General features: G+C 40.2%; 1 protein-coding gene across 1 annotated transcript in view; it reads right to left on the minus strand.

Moving 5' to 3' along the window:
• Positions 1 to 3,106: 3,106 nt before the first annotated feature.
• Positions 3,107 to 16,852, minus strand: part of LOC130930220 (epidermal retinol dehydrogenase 2-like) — a 47,554-nt gene continuing 33,808 nt past the window's right edge. The window contains exon 7 of the mRNA XM_057858013.1: positions 3,107 to 8,436. Within this exon, the coding sequence (XP_057713996.1) occupies positions 8,340 to 8,436 (97 nt within the window). The 3' untranslated portion in view covers positions 3,107 to 8,339. The remainder of the gene's footprint in view (positions 8,437 to 16,852) is intronic.

The following is a 16,852-nucleotide window of genomic DNA, read 5'->3' on the forward strand; positions in this document are numbered from 1 at the left end:
AGGAAAATTTATTGATAAATTCCTTCTTTTGTCATTTATTATTAGTTTTTAAAATTTTCAGTTATATCAGATGATTTTTTATCTTTCAATGATTTTTAAACGTTTTTATTAAAGGATTTCTCATTTTTAGCGTGGTTTTTTTGTTTTGTTTTTTTGATCACTGCTATTTTTTAATGTGCCAATATGATGGGGGAAAATATTACATTATGCCTTTGTGATATATGGTTGCTTCTGTGACCTAGATTGTAACAACTTCTATTGTTTTTTACCTTGAGTTTCATAGTTAGGAGGGAATCTTACGAGATAACTTGTTTTGATTGTTTCTTACACGCCTGGGTTCCATAGTTAGGAGGGAATCTCACAAGATAACTTGTTTTGCACTCATAATATTTACCGTGGGAACACAAAATCTGCTGCCGGACGGCGCAACCTGGGAACCACGCAAAGAAAAGCCCCTTTTTCGAGGGGCTGAACCAAAAGTAGCTTTGTCATTGGACGGGGCCGCGCCGCCTGGGAGCGGAGGTTGGCCTTCTCCGCCCCCGTGTGGCGCACTCCTGCAAAAAACGGGCATTTCCGGGCTACCAGTGAAGTCCGCCAGCGGGTCATGTACAGAGCCTGGCTTTGTTCCTTCGCTGCCTTCCCGTAGCATTGGCTCCCGCTCATTTGTCACGGTAAGCGATTTTCATTGCTAAGGGACACCTGGTTGTGCTGTAACGTAGCACGTGGATTCTGGAATTGACAAACTCAAATCTAGCGTCATCGTTACCCTTGTTATGCTTGTTTTTTATGCTTGTTGCTTGCTCTTGTGGGAGTGTAATCAATAAATCTCATTTATTCAGCATTTTCTAATCAATAAACATTGTCTATTGAGCAAAAGTGTGCCTGTTACTGATTCACCGCGAACCTGGAAATTTCAGAAAACACAATATAATCCTCCAATGCTTCATGTATATTCATCTGCCACTGACATCAATACAAGTCCAATCATGTAGCTCATTTCGTTATCACTATGAGACATCCAATCCATTTGAAGTGAGAAGGTTGCAGCTAATGATTCACTGCCACCCTCCCACTTCAAATATAGTGGACGTCTATCAATGGCAGCTATTAAAACAACAAAAAAAGGAAGCGCAGTCACGATGTTGTGTAACATTTTAGCTGGCAGATGCATGCAGCGCTCCCCCCGTAAGTAGCAAAATTTTACAATCCAGCTGAGAGTCGTAATATTGCTCAGAGCTGGCACATGTTGCTCCCCGTCGTCTTACAGATGTTTCTTCCACTGAGTTAGGAAGGTCAAAATGTCTGCCGCTTCCCACTGGGTATCCCAAAATGCACTTAGGGCAGTTTTCAGTATCACTTTCACTTGACTGCGGTTAATACTGAAGTGACATATTGCGGAAACTAGTCATGTGCACAAACCATCTGTTCTATAATTGCATTTATGACTTCAGTTATTTGACAACAGTGCAGGATAATGAAGTGTTGAAACCAATGTTTGTTCACGTTATCGTGGGACCATTTAGTACGCTTCTGCCTACCATTCAGTTAACTAAGTTTTCCATTTAAAATATCTGACTAAACTGCATGTTTTTGTTGGAATTAAAATCACAGGAGTCTCATTCCAAATTTACAACCTAGAAAATCCCTGGAGAAATTGTGATGTTAGCTTTATTTGGCAGGTAGACTCCTTGGAATGTTTCAAAGTTGGAACAGCGTGAATTGACCCTACAAAATAAAAAAAAAAGCCTGGAAAAAATATGAATATTTTATGCACATTGTGAAAACGAAACAATTTTTGAAATAATCAAAAAAGTACAAAACAAACTAGGGCTGTAAGCAGGACTGAACGGGCCCTTGCGGTTTGGCGCAACTCGGATGGCACGCAGGTCGGGGTGGTGGCAGATCGTCCCCTTCTCATCATCTGATGAGAACCTAATATGCTCGAAACTCGTATCTTTTTTTGGGGATTAGAAATACATTCACACACCTAGGAGAAAAAAACCCTAATGAAGAGGGTCCTTTAAAAAAAGTAGGCACTACGGAGTTGTACAGCCACGCCCTTATTCAAAATCAATCTTCTAATTGGGACAATTCGACCAAGTGTGCCAAATTTCGCTGAAGTCCCTGAAAAAATCTACTTCATTTTAATGGCGAACAAAGGGTTGTCACAGACATGTGGACATGGGCCTTTAAATGTAGTGTTACAAAAGGTCTTGTAATAACAATGACCAATCTGAAAAGAACTTGACATGTATAAGTAAAATGAGTAACTTTTTGTTGCCACTAGTTGGCGCAGTAGGGTGGATGCAAATGGCCTATACAGGACCCTTCAGGGTACAACTCTCACCAAGCACGGGAAGTTTGGTGCAAATAGTTTGTATATCTGCAAAGTTATGACTGTTCAAAACTTGTGGCGTGACAAAATGGCGACGGTCATTTTCACTTTACTGTTTGGACCCCTCTGCTTCAACGAAACCTCAATATTTTTTATTTGGCTCCTGAACACATGTCTTAAGGCTCCCAGATGCAGGTTTGAGGTCAATTGATTTTTTTTCGCTTGGAGGAGGAGCCTGTCTCATAAAAAAGGGCCGAGTGGGTAATATTTCAATGCAGTCGTGTTCAAGCTGGGATACCTCTCATACATGCCGGATATGAAAAAGACTGAACCTTGGATCAGGAAGTTATTAGTCATTACTGAATTTGGCGTGTTGCCAAAAAATGGCCGAGTTTGGCACCCCGTCCAGGTCAGGCCCGTGAATGAAAACTCATTTTGGTAACTTAAGATCTCATAAGTCTCATGAACAGTCTCACCAATTTTGAAGAGGATCCAACTAACTCCCCAGGTGCCAAGGTCTCAGATGTGCACCCTGTAACTGGATATAAATTTCACATTCAATCCAAAAATGTCTTGTTTATTCCTCTGTTATTTGTAAAAAGATCTTCATGAAACATGTTAGCTGTATTCTATGGGCCAATGCCCATTGAACCTTGGTTATTTCTTTATAGTTAAACAATGAGTAGTAGCACCTTAGTGCTTCTTATATACTGTATTTCAGCCACCGCAGTCATAACGCTAAGCAAGAAACAAAAACAAAAGGAGGAAAAAACCCATTCCAATGGAAAGTATTTATTGAAATGAATGTTGACAAATATGATCCAGCTAAAAGGCCGGATTTCTGCTTAAAGTACACTTGCTTAATCTGTCATTTATATTATTTGCTTATATTGCATCACCATCTCAGTCATTACATTGAAAATAGGCGAGGATACAAAAATCATACTCGATTTTTAAGAAGACATTCAGTGAGTTTTAAAAAAGTATGTGCTTATCAATATGTGAATATGAGTGGACGATTAAGAAATGATAGGAATGCTCATAAAGCTGAGAATGATACAAAAAACATTGTACGATATACCAGGAAATCGTAGCTTAATTGCACCCGGGCTAAGAAATTCTCCTAAATACCTTTAAATGGAAAGCCACAAAGTACAGAGGTACCTCAAGATACGAATTGAATTTGTCTGTTCCGAAACGCCACATTAAATTTGCTGTCATGCCCTCTGATTGCCTGCATTTATTTGTAATGCCTTTTTGCCCCCCTAGTGGCGCTTAAGCGTAACTAGTTTGTTTGGTTTATTCTACAGACGTTATAACATGACTGCTCGAGCTCATAGCAAACACGGAGTGCTAAAAGACGAGCTAATTTTGGCAGCCATTGCAGTTCTGTGTATATTTTGTTTGTTTACATTTATAGTCAAACGTACTTAAATTTAGTGCCGCAACGATTAATCGATTAATTCGAGTAATTCGACTAGGAAAAGCTTCGGATCAAAATTTTGCTGCTTCGAGGATTCGTTTAAAAAGAGTGACGTTGTAATGGTTTGTTTTGAAAGTGTTGCACTTAGTTTTATTGATTTAGGTGGGCAATGATAGTAAGACCTGGAGGGGCGTGAGTGGGAGGAACGCCCCCCCCCCCCCCCCAATCAGAACCCGAGTTGTGTTCTGTTATTGGACTTCTGTGCTCGTCACGGTATGTCCATAACAAACAGAATGTTCAAACATAGGGGTGTCCATGTGTGCACTTGGCACCCGGACACCCTAGGCCGCAGTTCGATGATCAACGTGGTAATCGTGTCATTGGACTTGCGGTCGCATGTTTTGGACACTCGGGTGAAGAGAGGGGCGGAACTGTCAACTGATCACCACCTGGTGGTGTTTTGGCTCCAATGGCGGGGGAAGATGCTGGCCAGACCTGACAGGCCAAAACGTATCGTGAGGGTCTGCTGGGAACGAGCTTCAACACCCACCTCCGAAAGAACTTCTCCTGGGGGAGGTTGGGGACATTGAGTCCGAGTGGGCCATGTTCCGCACCTCCATTGTTGAGGCGGCCAGTCGGAGCTGTGGCCATAAGGTTGTGACGGCAATCCCCGAACCTGCTGGTGGACACCAGCGGTAAGGGATGCCGTCAAGCTGAAGGAGGCCTACAAGGCCTTTTTGGCCAGTGGGACTCCAGAGGCAGCTGACAGGTACCAGCTGGCCAAGCGGACTGCAGCTCTGGCGTTCGCCAAGGCAAAAACTCGGACATGGGAGGAGTTTGGCGAGGCCCTGAAAAACGACTTCCGGACGGCTTCGAGGAAATTCTGGTCTACCATCTGGCGTCTGAGGAAAGGAAAGCAGTGCGCCATTAACACTGTGTATAGTGAGCCTGGGGACTCCGAGGTGGGCTCTTCGATCTCTGGTGTCGAAGTAACTGAGGTGGTTGGAAAGCTCCTTGGTGGCAAGGCCCCGAGGGTGGATGAGATCCACCCGGATTTCCTAAAGGCTCTGGATGTTGTGGGGCTGTCGTGGCTGACACGCTTCTACAACATTGCGTGGATATCAGCGACAGTACCTCTGGATTGACAGACCAGGGTGGTGGTCCCCCCTTAGAGTATGTTCCAATTATAGAAGGATCACACACCTCAGCCTCTCCAGTAAAGTCTACTCAGGGGTGCTGGAGAGAAAGTTCCCTCGGGAAGTTGAATCTCTGATTCAGGAGGAGCAGTGTGGTTTTCGTCCCGGCCATGGAACCGTAGACCAGCTTTACACCCTCGGCAGGGTCCTCGAGGGTTCATGGGAGTTCGCCCAACCAGTCTACATGTGCTTTGTGCATTTGGAGAAGGCATTCGATCGTGTGCCTCGGGGAGTCCAGTGGGGGGTGCTCCAGGAGTACGGGGTACCGAGCCTCTTGGTAAGGGCTGTTCGGTCCCTGTACGACCGGTGTCAGAGTTTGGTCCGCATTGCAGGCAGTAAGTCGAATTCGTTCCTAGTGAGGGTTGGACTCCGCCAAGGCTGCGTTCATCATCAATTCTGTTCATAATTTTTATGGACAGAATTTCTAGGTGCAGCCGAAGCGTTGAGGGGGTCCGGTTTGGAGACCTCATCATTGCATCTCTGCTTTTTGCACATGATGTGGTGCTGTTGGCTTCATCAAGCCGTGACCTCCAACTCTCACTGGAGCAGTTCGCAGGTTAGTGTGAAGCGGTTGGGATGAAGACTAGCACCTCCAAATCCGAGACCATGGTCCTCAGTCGGAAAAGGTGGTCCTTCCCCAAGTGGAGAAGTTCAAGTATCTTGGGGTCTTGTTCACGAGTGAGGGTCGGAGGGAGCGGGAGATCGACAGGCGAATCTGTGCAGCGTCTGAAGTAATGTGGACTCTGCACCGGTCCATAGTGGTGAAGAAGGAGCTGAAAGGCGAAGCTCTCGATTTAGCAGTCGATCTACGTTCCTACCCTCACCTATGGTCACGGGCTGTGGGTCATGACCGAAAGAACAAGATCCCGGATACAAACAACCGAAACGAGTTTCCTCCACACGGTGTCCGGGCACTCACTTTGAGATAGGGTGAGAAGCTCGGTCATCCGGGAGGGACTCAGCATTGAGCCGCTACTCCTACACATTGAGAGGAGATAGCCGAGGTGGCTCGGGCATCTGGTTCGGATGCCTCCTGGACGCCTCCCCGTAGAGGTGTTCCGGGCATGTCCCACCGGCATGGACAGCCTGGATAGACTACGTCTCTCGGCTGGCCTGGGAACGCCTTGGGATCCCGCCGGAGGAGCTGGTTGAAGTGGCTGGGGAGAGGCAAGTCTGGGCTTCCCTGTAAAAGCTGCTGCTCCCGCGACCCGACCCCAGAGCAAGCGGAAGATGATGGATGGATGGATTTGGGTGAATACACCACCCTCTAGTGGAAACAGTGAATACGCCGTAACTCGTCTTACATGGCTGAATCCAGCTGCTCCCTGTTAAGACTAACATAAGGTATGTTTTTGTTTGCGCTAAGATGTTTGTTTAAACATTCGTTATTTAGTTTAGAAGTATATTTAGCAGGTATTTGTGGGCATATGTGTTTGAATGATTTGTTAAGAGCATTGTAAAAAAAAAAAAAAAAAGTTAGCATTTTATAGCATTTAAGCTAGCAGACTTTTGCAATGCAATTTAGCCAATTGTTCTTTTGTTGTACTTAGATTTTTTTTTTTTGTATTTTTATGTCGTTTGAGGCTAAGGTTAGGTATTTTTATTTTTAAATGCATTGACTGATGTGAAATGAAAGTGCAATTCTGCACAGTTTGAAGAAATACTCAGGAATTTTATTTTGCATTCACATTTAATGCTCCTTTTAAAGTAATCTTAGTAAGCCAATCCAAATATTATTTACGTATCCTAAATATGCATTAAATGTCATAATCTGATTACTTGATTATTCGAACTAAGTAATAGATTAATCGATTACCGTATTGGCCCGAATGTAAGACGGTTTTTTTTGCATTGAAATAAGATTGAAGAAGAGGGGGTCGTCTTATATTAGCGGTCTAGACATTATACGCATTCACGACGCTAGATGGCGCCAGATATCATTGAAGCGATGTTCTGTCATGACAGAGCTCAGATATCTCAAAATTAACCAGTTGGCATTATTTTACTGCAAAGTTTTTCCTCATTCAGATTTGTTTCAAGACTACAGTTACAGTTAGACTTCACTTTGATGGTTAATGCAGTCATTGCAATTTTGGTGTTTTATCACAATAGATTGGTTTATTTACAGTTCAAAAACCAGAAGTCATTCATTTACAAATGTGATTCCACTTAAGTTTACATATTTAAATGTAAATATAAATGTGAATTTAAATTTAAATTCAAAAGATTTGAATGAGGCAAAATAACATGCTTTTTCTCTCAAATATATTGTTCTAATCATTTGTTTTGAATGTACTGTAATTATTTTCTGTATAAAATTAATTTGGTGTTCAAAAAGTCTTTTTTCAAACTTGAGTCTTGAAAAAGAGGGGGTCGTCTTATAATCAGGGCCGTATTATATTCGGGCCAATACGGTACTTAAATAATCAATAGCTGCAGCCCAGAGCCGGCCCAGCCTATACGCAGACTATGCAGCTGCTTAGGGCCCCTGACCACTAGGAGGCCCCCAATTTGGCAATTGTTTAATTTATATTCTATTTTGTTTCCTGCAGTTGGCTTTATTTGACTTTTGAGTTTTGATACTAGATTACAAGCTTAAAAAATATGGACGTATGGGTTGGATTGCATGCATGGGTTTCATTGTACACTGTGACGAACTGGTGGGCCAAAAATATGGGCCCCTTTGCATTATTTTGCTTAGGGCCCCCAAATGGCCTGGGCCGGCCCTGCTGCAGCCCCACTTATTATTGTATGGCTGCGAGCGGGAATGACCTATAACAGTTTGTATTATCTTCCGTAGGTTTTTTTGATGATATTTTTCGAAATATTAGGCGAAAACGCCTAGAGAAAACTTTGCGTTGAATGAATTTTCCGTGTACCTCAGCTTTCGCATCTCGAGGTACCGCTGTACGTAGCGAGCTTGCGAGGCATCCTCTTTGGAACGCATCGTCCCATGACTCGCCCCATGTGTCTAAATAGACAAGATGCACAAAACGTATCGTGACAAAATTAAAAATGGCAAAAGTATAAAATTAGAGCTGCCATTGTAGCAGCCAATGAGTTAATAAAGTCAAGAGTTCCTGAGCGTTAACCCTTTGCATTGACATTGGAATGATAAAGTAGAACAAATGGACATTTCAATCTTCTCAATACATAATTACTTAAATTAAGTAAGCAAACATATCATATATTGTTTAAAACCTAGATTATGCCAGGGATTAGATACAGTATACACAGTGAAACTTATTTTTACCACATCTGGAACCACGAATATGAAAACCCTCAAATGGCAATCGTCAATCGCAGCCAATGAGTTCATGATTTAGTCCCCTTTCAATCATTTCATTTCTGCCGTCCTTCTCTTTTTTACCATCTCGTGTGTCCATTAATCCCGTTTTCTGTTTCTTCCCTGAAATGTATCCATCAGATTAAAGGCTCCCAAGTAGTGACCAAGCAGAATGCCTTGCTTCATGGGGAGGATACTGTGTGGAGATAGCAAAAAACAAACAATTCAATAAATATGGACATAAAAGAATAGTAGAGATCCCCAAATATCTGTGTCGATATTTATATTTAGTGCTGCAACGATTAATCGATTAACTCGAGTAATTTGATGGGGGAAAAAGAATCAAATTTTGCAGCTTAGAGGATGGGTTTAATTACAGTAGAGCGGCAATGTAATGGTTTGTTTTGGAAGCGTTTACGTTTAGTTTTTTTATTTGGGTGGATACACTGCCCTCTAGTGGCAACAGTGAATATGATATATTTTTAACGCTATCTATAAGTAAAACGGTGTCTTTATCAGTGTTGTTAATAACGGCGTTACAATATAACGGCGTTACTAACGGCGTTATTTTTTTCAGTAGTGGGTAATCTAATTAATTACTTTTCTCATCTTGGCAACGCCGTTACCGTTACTGAGGACAGAAAGGCATGCGTTACTATATTGGTCGAAAAGTCTGAGGGAGACGGACTCACCGAGACGACAGAGCAGAGCAGGAGTAGGGAGGAGGCAAGAAAGTTGTGACGCCGAGCAAACCCGATGCTAGGTAGCTCCAATAATACATGTTGTAGCCGATAGCTAGCACAAACTACGCCCGCATGTTATGGTAGATATGGTAGACATGGTAGATATCATATGTACTGTACATAGATATAACTAGATGCAAAATGACAGACATGGCACTAAATGAGTTAGTAGACAGCCGCCATCTTAAAGCAGTAGACTTTTTAGGACGGCTCTGTTGTAGAGAACCTTCCTAGCGAACCTAAGTAACTTTTTATCTAAAATAATTCTAAATCGGCAAAATCTTGACTTGAATCCATCTTTAAATGATGAAACAGTTTTTAAATTTTCATATGTCGAAAGTAGAGAGAAGGGAACTAATGCAATAATGGGAGCAATTTTAACAACTTTTAACAGTTGATTCAGGGTAAAGGGTAAATTAGGGTAAAGAATTGGGCTCGGGCCAATTGTACCAAAAACCTTCACAAAAAACTTCACATAGTCTGGCCAATGTTTTTTTTTTTTTTTTGAGGGAAAAAAAAATAGTAATTATCACCAATTACTTTGCCAAGTAACTAATTACTCTTACATTCAGGTAATTGAGTTACTAACGCAATTACTTTTTGGGAGAAGTAATTTGTAACTATAATTAATTACTTTTTTTCAGTAAGATTAACTTCGTGCAGCGCATGCGACAATTACTTAACGTGATTAATTTTAAAAAATTAATTGCCGCCGTTAACACAATAAATTTGATAGCCCTACTTTAAGCCAAAACTACTCTGGATGAGTGTAAGACATTTTGTCTGTAACGTTAAATACAATTACAAAACAATTTAAATAAATAATATATATATATATATATTAAAAAAAGGCATGTCTGATATTTTTTTTGCCTATTCCGATACTTTGAAAATGACGTGATCGGACCCGATCGATCGGGATATACAGTGCTGGCCAAAAGTATTGGCACCCCTGCAATTCTAACAGAAAATGCTCAATTTCTCCCAGAAAATGATTGCAATTACAAATGCTTTGGTAGTAATATCTTGAAATAGTGACCCTGCCGACGTCATCCTCCAGCTGCGGACACTAGAGCGCTATAATGATAGGCGTGGCTAAACAGCAGATTAAAAAACGAATTTCTCATCATCTGCGCTTTGCCCAATTGTTGTATATAGTCGAACTGTCTCGAAATATGATTCTAATTCAGAAAATAATGCTATTCAAGATTTTTTTTTCATGCTGTCGCAGGCACTTTAAAACCATTACTCATCATAAAAAAACACATTAGCACAAAATTACTTCCATGTGACTGACTGCACCCATAAAACATTTATCCCCACTGTTTTTCTGTTGAATTAAATCTGATCACACTTTTTAAGAGTCCTCTTTTTGCCTTGTTCTTCTTTTTCTTTTCGGGTCCATTTATCCGACGACAGAGCCATTATTCTATATTCCAAAGCTCTCTGGAACACAAATGGATCTGGTCCCTCGCCTGTCACCTCTGTTAATTTCACATAAAAGCCATTGTATTTAGGCTTCTAATGTGTTGTTGTATCAACCATGATTGTCTTTCTTCACTTTGAAGGAAGTCATTGTTAGTCAGAAAATGTCAGTCATCCAAAAGCTGCGCGTATTGTTTTTGTGAGTGCCACCTTACAGAAAAACTTCTTTTGATCTGCTGCCATTAAACTTGTCTCGAGTGTCTTGGCTGAATTACGTCCGAGTTATTGGAAAAACCTGATACACCTCCGTACGTCGTCCAAATGAAATGCAGTCGGATGAAAACAAAACTGCCTCGAATGAAGATTTGATTGAGTATTAGTCTCGTTATAGTGGCAAGTTCTGCAGGATTCGGCAGTGTGTTGCTTATGTGGAAAGAAGATAAACTTGTACAACTGAGGAAACATATTTGTGTATGTTGTGTTTCTTGCATCCATAGAAATACACTTCGATTGTTACTTATTACCATTATAAAAATCCTAAATGATGTATGATGGATTCTCTAGTTGTTTATTTTTTGTTTTGCTGAAAAAATGTAGATGTGAACTCAATTGCAACACTTAATGTAATAAGCAGGGTCCGTGCCGAATGAGTATGAAGGTAATGAGGAAAACAAATGAAGGGCTCTCACAAGGCAAAAGCGGATGCTTTCAAAATCCAAGTGAAAAATGGAAGAATCCACAAGGACTTGACAGAGAATCATTAAGAGCTGTTGAGAAAACCTACGATTGGGAATATTATATTTGTGGTGAAATGATAGATTCCAAAACCTCAGGTAATTACTCTTTGACTATAATGAAAAAAAAATCCATCTAACCATGCAAAATTACGATTGTAAAAATGACACTATATGCTAATTTACCAATGGATGACGCATGAACAACCTAAATCTTAGAATCTTTCCCAAGGTGACCAATGGCTGGGAATCGAACCCACAACTTCTGTGTTAGGGAGCAACCACTCTACTCCTGAGCCACTCGTGTCTAATCATTCAGTGGCTAATCATCCTTCTGCTGTGAATCGAAATGACAATAGAATAAAAAAAAAAAAAAAAGATAAAAATGCAGAAAATTAATAAACATTTAAAATACTTTATAATTCCCAAATAATTTTTAAAAATGTTACTGTATTTTATTCCCCCCCCCCATTTTCTATATGCATTATATATATTTTTTTAATCAAGTTAATTACATCTTAAAAATTAATTAATCGCAATTCAAACCATCTATAAAATATGCCATATTTTTCTGTAAATTATTGTTGGAATGGAAAGATAAGACACAAGATGGATATATACATTCAACATATGTTACATAAGTACTATATTTGTTAATTATAACAATAAATCAGCAAGACGGCATTAACATCATTAACATTCTGTTAAAGCGATCCATGGATAAAAAGACTTGTAGTTCTTAAAGGATAAATGTTAGTACAAGTTATAGAAATTTTATATTAAAACCCCTCTTAATGTTTTCGTTTTAATAAAATTAGTAAAATTTTCAATCAAAAAATAAACTAGTAGCCCGCCATTGTTGATGTCAATAATTACACAATGCTCATGGGTGCTTAAGCCCATAAAATCAGCCGCACCCAAGCGTCAGCAGAGGGCGACAAAACTCCCAAAACATTGCACATGGACACTTGGACATTGTGCTGTCGTTTCAATCTGTTTGAGCGGGGCACGTGCATTAATTGCGTCAAATATTTTAACGTGATTAATTAAAAAAATTAATTAACACCCATTAACGCGATAATTTTGACAGCCCTATTTTTTTTTTTCTCCCAATTTCATTCTGTAGTTTTTCAGTTTATTTTTTATATTTTTTTCATTTTTATTACTTTTCATGTACTTCTGTATTTCTCCGATGCTTTTTGATGGATATTTGTTGCATGTAAATTCAGGCATCAAAAGGTTAATTTTGTATACATATATATGTTTACATAGAATAGAATAGAATAGAATAGAATAGAATAGAATAGAATAGAATAGCCCTTTATTGTAATTATACGTTTGAACAATGAAATTGTGGAGCATCTCCCTTTACAGTGCAGGACAAGTAAAAAAAAACCTCCTAAGTGGCTTGCAAGAATAAAGTATAAAATCTAAATAAATATAAAATATGTATGTGGTAGTCCTATGTACAGGCAGTTGTAAATAATTGAAGTAGCAGCAGTTGACGGTGAAGGAATTGAATATTGCAGATTAATATTGCACGTAAATAAGTATTGCACAAAGAATATGTGTGAATAGAAGTTGCAGAAGTTGACAGTGAGGCATTGAATATCGCACTTACTAAGTATTGCACAAAGTATATTACATCTATTACAATCATTATTATTTTCATGTACTTATGCATTTCCCCTGATGCTTTTTGATGTAATATTGTTAAACATATATAGTGGGGCAAATAAGTATTTAGTCAACCACTAATTGTGCAAGTTCCCCCACTTGAAAATATTACAGAGGCCTGTAACCATGAAAGACAGAACATGGAAAAGAAAAAAAACAGAAAATCACATTGTTTGATTTTTAAAGAATTTATTCGCAAATGATGGTGGAAAATAAGTATTTGGTCAATACCAAAAGTTTGTTATGTACCCTTTGTTGGCAATAGCGGAGGCCAAACATTTTCTGTAACTCTTCACAAGCTTTTCACACACTATTGCTGGTATTTTGGCCCATTCCTCCATGCAGATCTCCTCTAGAGCAGTGATGTTTTGGGGCTGTCGTTGGGCAACACTGACTTTCAACTCCCTCCAAAGATTTTCTACGGGGTTGAGATCTGGAAACTGGCTTGGCCACTCCAGCACCTTAAAATGCTTCTTACGAAGCCACTCCTTTGTTGCCCTGGCTGTGTGTCTGGGATTATTGTCATGCTGAAAGACCCAGCCACGTCTAATCTTCAATGCCCTTGCTGATGGAAGGAGATTTTCACTCAAAATCTCTCGATAAATGGCCCCATTACTTCTTTCCTTTACACAGATCAGTCGTCCTGGTCCCTTTGCAGAAGAACAGCCCCAAAGCATGATGTTTCCACCCCCATGCTTCACAGTGGTTATGGTGCAATTCAGTATTCTTTTCCCTCCAAACAAGACAACCTGTGTTTCTACCAAAATGTTCTATTTTGGTTTCATCTGACCATAACACATTCTCCCAGTCCTCTTCTGGATCATCCAAATGCTCTCTAGCGAACCGCAGACGGGCTTGGACGTGTACTGGCTTCGGCAGGGGCACACGTCTGGCAGTGCAGGATTTGAGTCCCTGGCGCATTGTGTTACTGATGGTGATACTGTGGTCCCAGCTCCCTGTCGGTCATTCACTAGGTCCCCCCCGTGTGGTTCTGGGATTTTTGCTCACCGTTCTTGCTATCATTCTGACGCCACGGGGTGAGATCTTGCATGGAGCCCCAGATCGAGGGAGATTATCAGTGGTCTTGTATGTCTTCCATTTTCTAATAATTGCTCCGACAGTTGATTTCTTTACACCAAGCGTTTTATCTTTTGCAGATTCAGTCTTCCCAGCCTGGTGCAGGTCTACAATTTTGTCTCTGGTGTCCTTCGACAGCTCTTTGGTCTTGGCCATAGTGGAGTTTGGAGTGTGACTGACTGAGCTTGTGGACAGGTGTCTTTTATACCGATAATGAGTAAAAACAGGTGCCATTAACACAGGTAACGAGTGCAGCCTCGTTAGAAGTTAGATCTCTTTGACTGCCAGAAATCTTGTTTGTAGGTGACCAAATACCTTTTTTCCCCACTCTAATTTGGAAATAAATTCTTTAAAAATCAAACAATGTGATTTTTTCCCCCCACATTCTGTCTCTCATGGTTGTGGTTTACCCATGTTGACAATTACAGGCCTCTCTAATCTTTTCAAGTAGGAGAACTTGCACAATTGATGGTTGACCAAATACTTATTTGCCCCACTGTATCAAGGCATCCAGGGCTAATGAATCATTCGTCAGCCATACACTTCATAATGATATTCACAGGTCAGATTCGATCTTCATTGCGCCACGCCTTCAAGTAGGGGGCTATCCCACAACCCGCTTCAGTTATTCGCTGTCGGCCACATGTGGCGATCCAATGCCGGATTTATGTTGAAAAAGTATGAAATCTGTACCACATACAATTCAATTTTATTTGTACAGCCCTATATCACAATATGGTTGTCTCAGAGGGCTTTACAGAGTCAATTTTATACACAGTGAGATACAGTAGAATGAATGAGATGAGTTCATGTCCTGGGCATCCCCCATTCTTAGACCCTCCATGGCGGCAAAGAAAAACTCCAAAAACCCAGTGGGAAAAGAGAAACCTTGGGGAGAACCACAGTCAGGAGAGATCCACTGTCAGGACTGTCAGAGATCCACTCACAGGACGGACAGGCTATAGATGCACCAGGGCTGATGATGGGTATTAGCAGAAGGAGTTCCAGTTGTAGAGATGCAATAGAGTGAGGGAACATGAGGGGGTCCATCTAGCCAGATGAGACAGGGGAGGCAACAAGGACGTCCATCCAGCCAGGTGTCAGGATACAAACAGGAAGGATTGTCTCAGGAGTGATTTGTTCGAGGATTCAAGGTAATTATTATATTTTTTGTTTGTTCACAAGAATTTTCAACGTAAAAAGCTCTTTGTTGTAAGGCTGCTGCCACAATGTCTAAAAGACTGGCATCATTCTTCGACTGCACGTTTTTTTTTTTTTTTGCTTTTAACCAAGAATCGAGACTGTTTTACGTCCATATCTATCTATACAGAATTCAGGGATTTAAGCATTTATTTACAAGAATTTTCAGCGATAAGCTGCTTACATAAGGCGACCGCCACATTGACTAAAAGAATAGCATCGTACTTCGACATATTTACGTAAAATAAATGCTAACTGCATTGTTTTTTTTTTTTTTGCTATTTAACCAAGAATCAAGAGTATTTTACATCCATATGCATGACGAATTCAGGGATTTAAGCAATTACAGTGGTACCTCTACATACGAAGTTAATTCGTTCCAGGACCTTGTTTGTAAGTCGAAATGGTCGTATGTCGAGCAGGATTTTCCCATAGGAATACATTATAAGTCTATTAATTCGTTCCACAGCCCAAAAACCTACAGTAAATCCTTAATAAATACTGCTGGTACTATTAAAAATGGCAATTAAACATAGCAAAACAAATAAATTATGAATAAAAATCGGAATAATATAATAATAATAATAATAATTAATAATCATTCCTGTAAATAATGTAACGAATCGGATTCTAATGTGGCGGACACTTTTTGCTGTACCTGAACGCACCGCAGGGCTGACGTCACAGTGAGAGAGGTTAGTGCGGTAGAGATAATACTTTCGTTTTCTCAAGAGCACAGTCAACCGCGGAGGGAAATGGACGTTTTGTGTTGAATAAGTTCTTAAATAAATGATAAAAACGTGACAAAGCTGGCGATTTCCTTGGCGACGTTACCACAATAATATTGTCACCTTAACTTAGAAAGACTGGCGAACGGTGGTCGGAAGAGGACCGTGGAGCTGTATTGTTGAGCCAGCTCATGGATGCGCACCCCAGCGCTCATATTTTTATATAATTTGCATTTTCATTTCAAAGGTAAGCATCACTTTTTTCCTTGTTTGACCAACTGTACCAACGTTTTGAAAATCTGTGTTGATTTCTCACACATGAAAATCCGCCATGCGTTCGTTTGCGGTGCTGTCAAGTCGTCGTATTTGGAGCATGTCGTCGGATGTAGAAACAAATGACGAGTCAAATTTTACGTCGGATGTCGAAAAGATCGGGTGTCGAAGCGATCGTATGTCGAGGTACCACTGTATTCCCAATAATCTTCACCGGAAAAGCTCTGTTTACATATGGCAGCCACCACATTGACTGACAGACTAGCATCATACTTCAACATGGTTACGTAAAATAAATGCTTACCGCACATTTTTTTTGCTTTTTTACCAAGAATCGAGACTGTTTCACGTCCATATGCATGAAAAATTCAAGGATTTAAGCATTTATTCACAAGAATTTTCACCGGAAAAGCTCTGCTTACATATGGCAGCTACCACATTGACTGACAGACTAGCATTGTAGTTTGACATATTTACGTAAAATAAATGCTAACCGCACACTTTTTTTGCCTTTTACCAAGAATCGAGACGGTTTTACGTCCATATGCATGAAGAATTCAGGGATTTATGCATTTATTTACAAGACTTTTCAGCGATAAGCTGTTTACATATGGCGGCCGCCACATCGTCTAACAGACTAGCATCGTACTTCGACATATTTACATAAAATAAATGCTAACTGCATGTTTTTTGTTGTTGTTTTTTTGTTGTTGTTGATTTTTAACAAAAATTGAGACTGTTTTACGTCCATATGC

Source organism: Corythoichthys intestinalis, chromosome 14 (assembly GCF_030265065.1).
Source record: "Corythoichthys intestinalis isolate RoL2023-P3 chromosome 14, ASM3026506v1, whole genome shotgun sequence".
NCBI lineage: Eukaryota > Metazoa > Chordata > Actinopteri > Syngnathiformes > Syngnathidae > Corythoichthys > Corythoichthys intestinalis.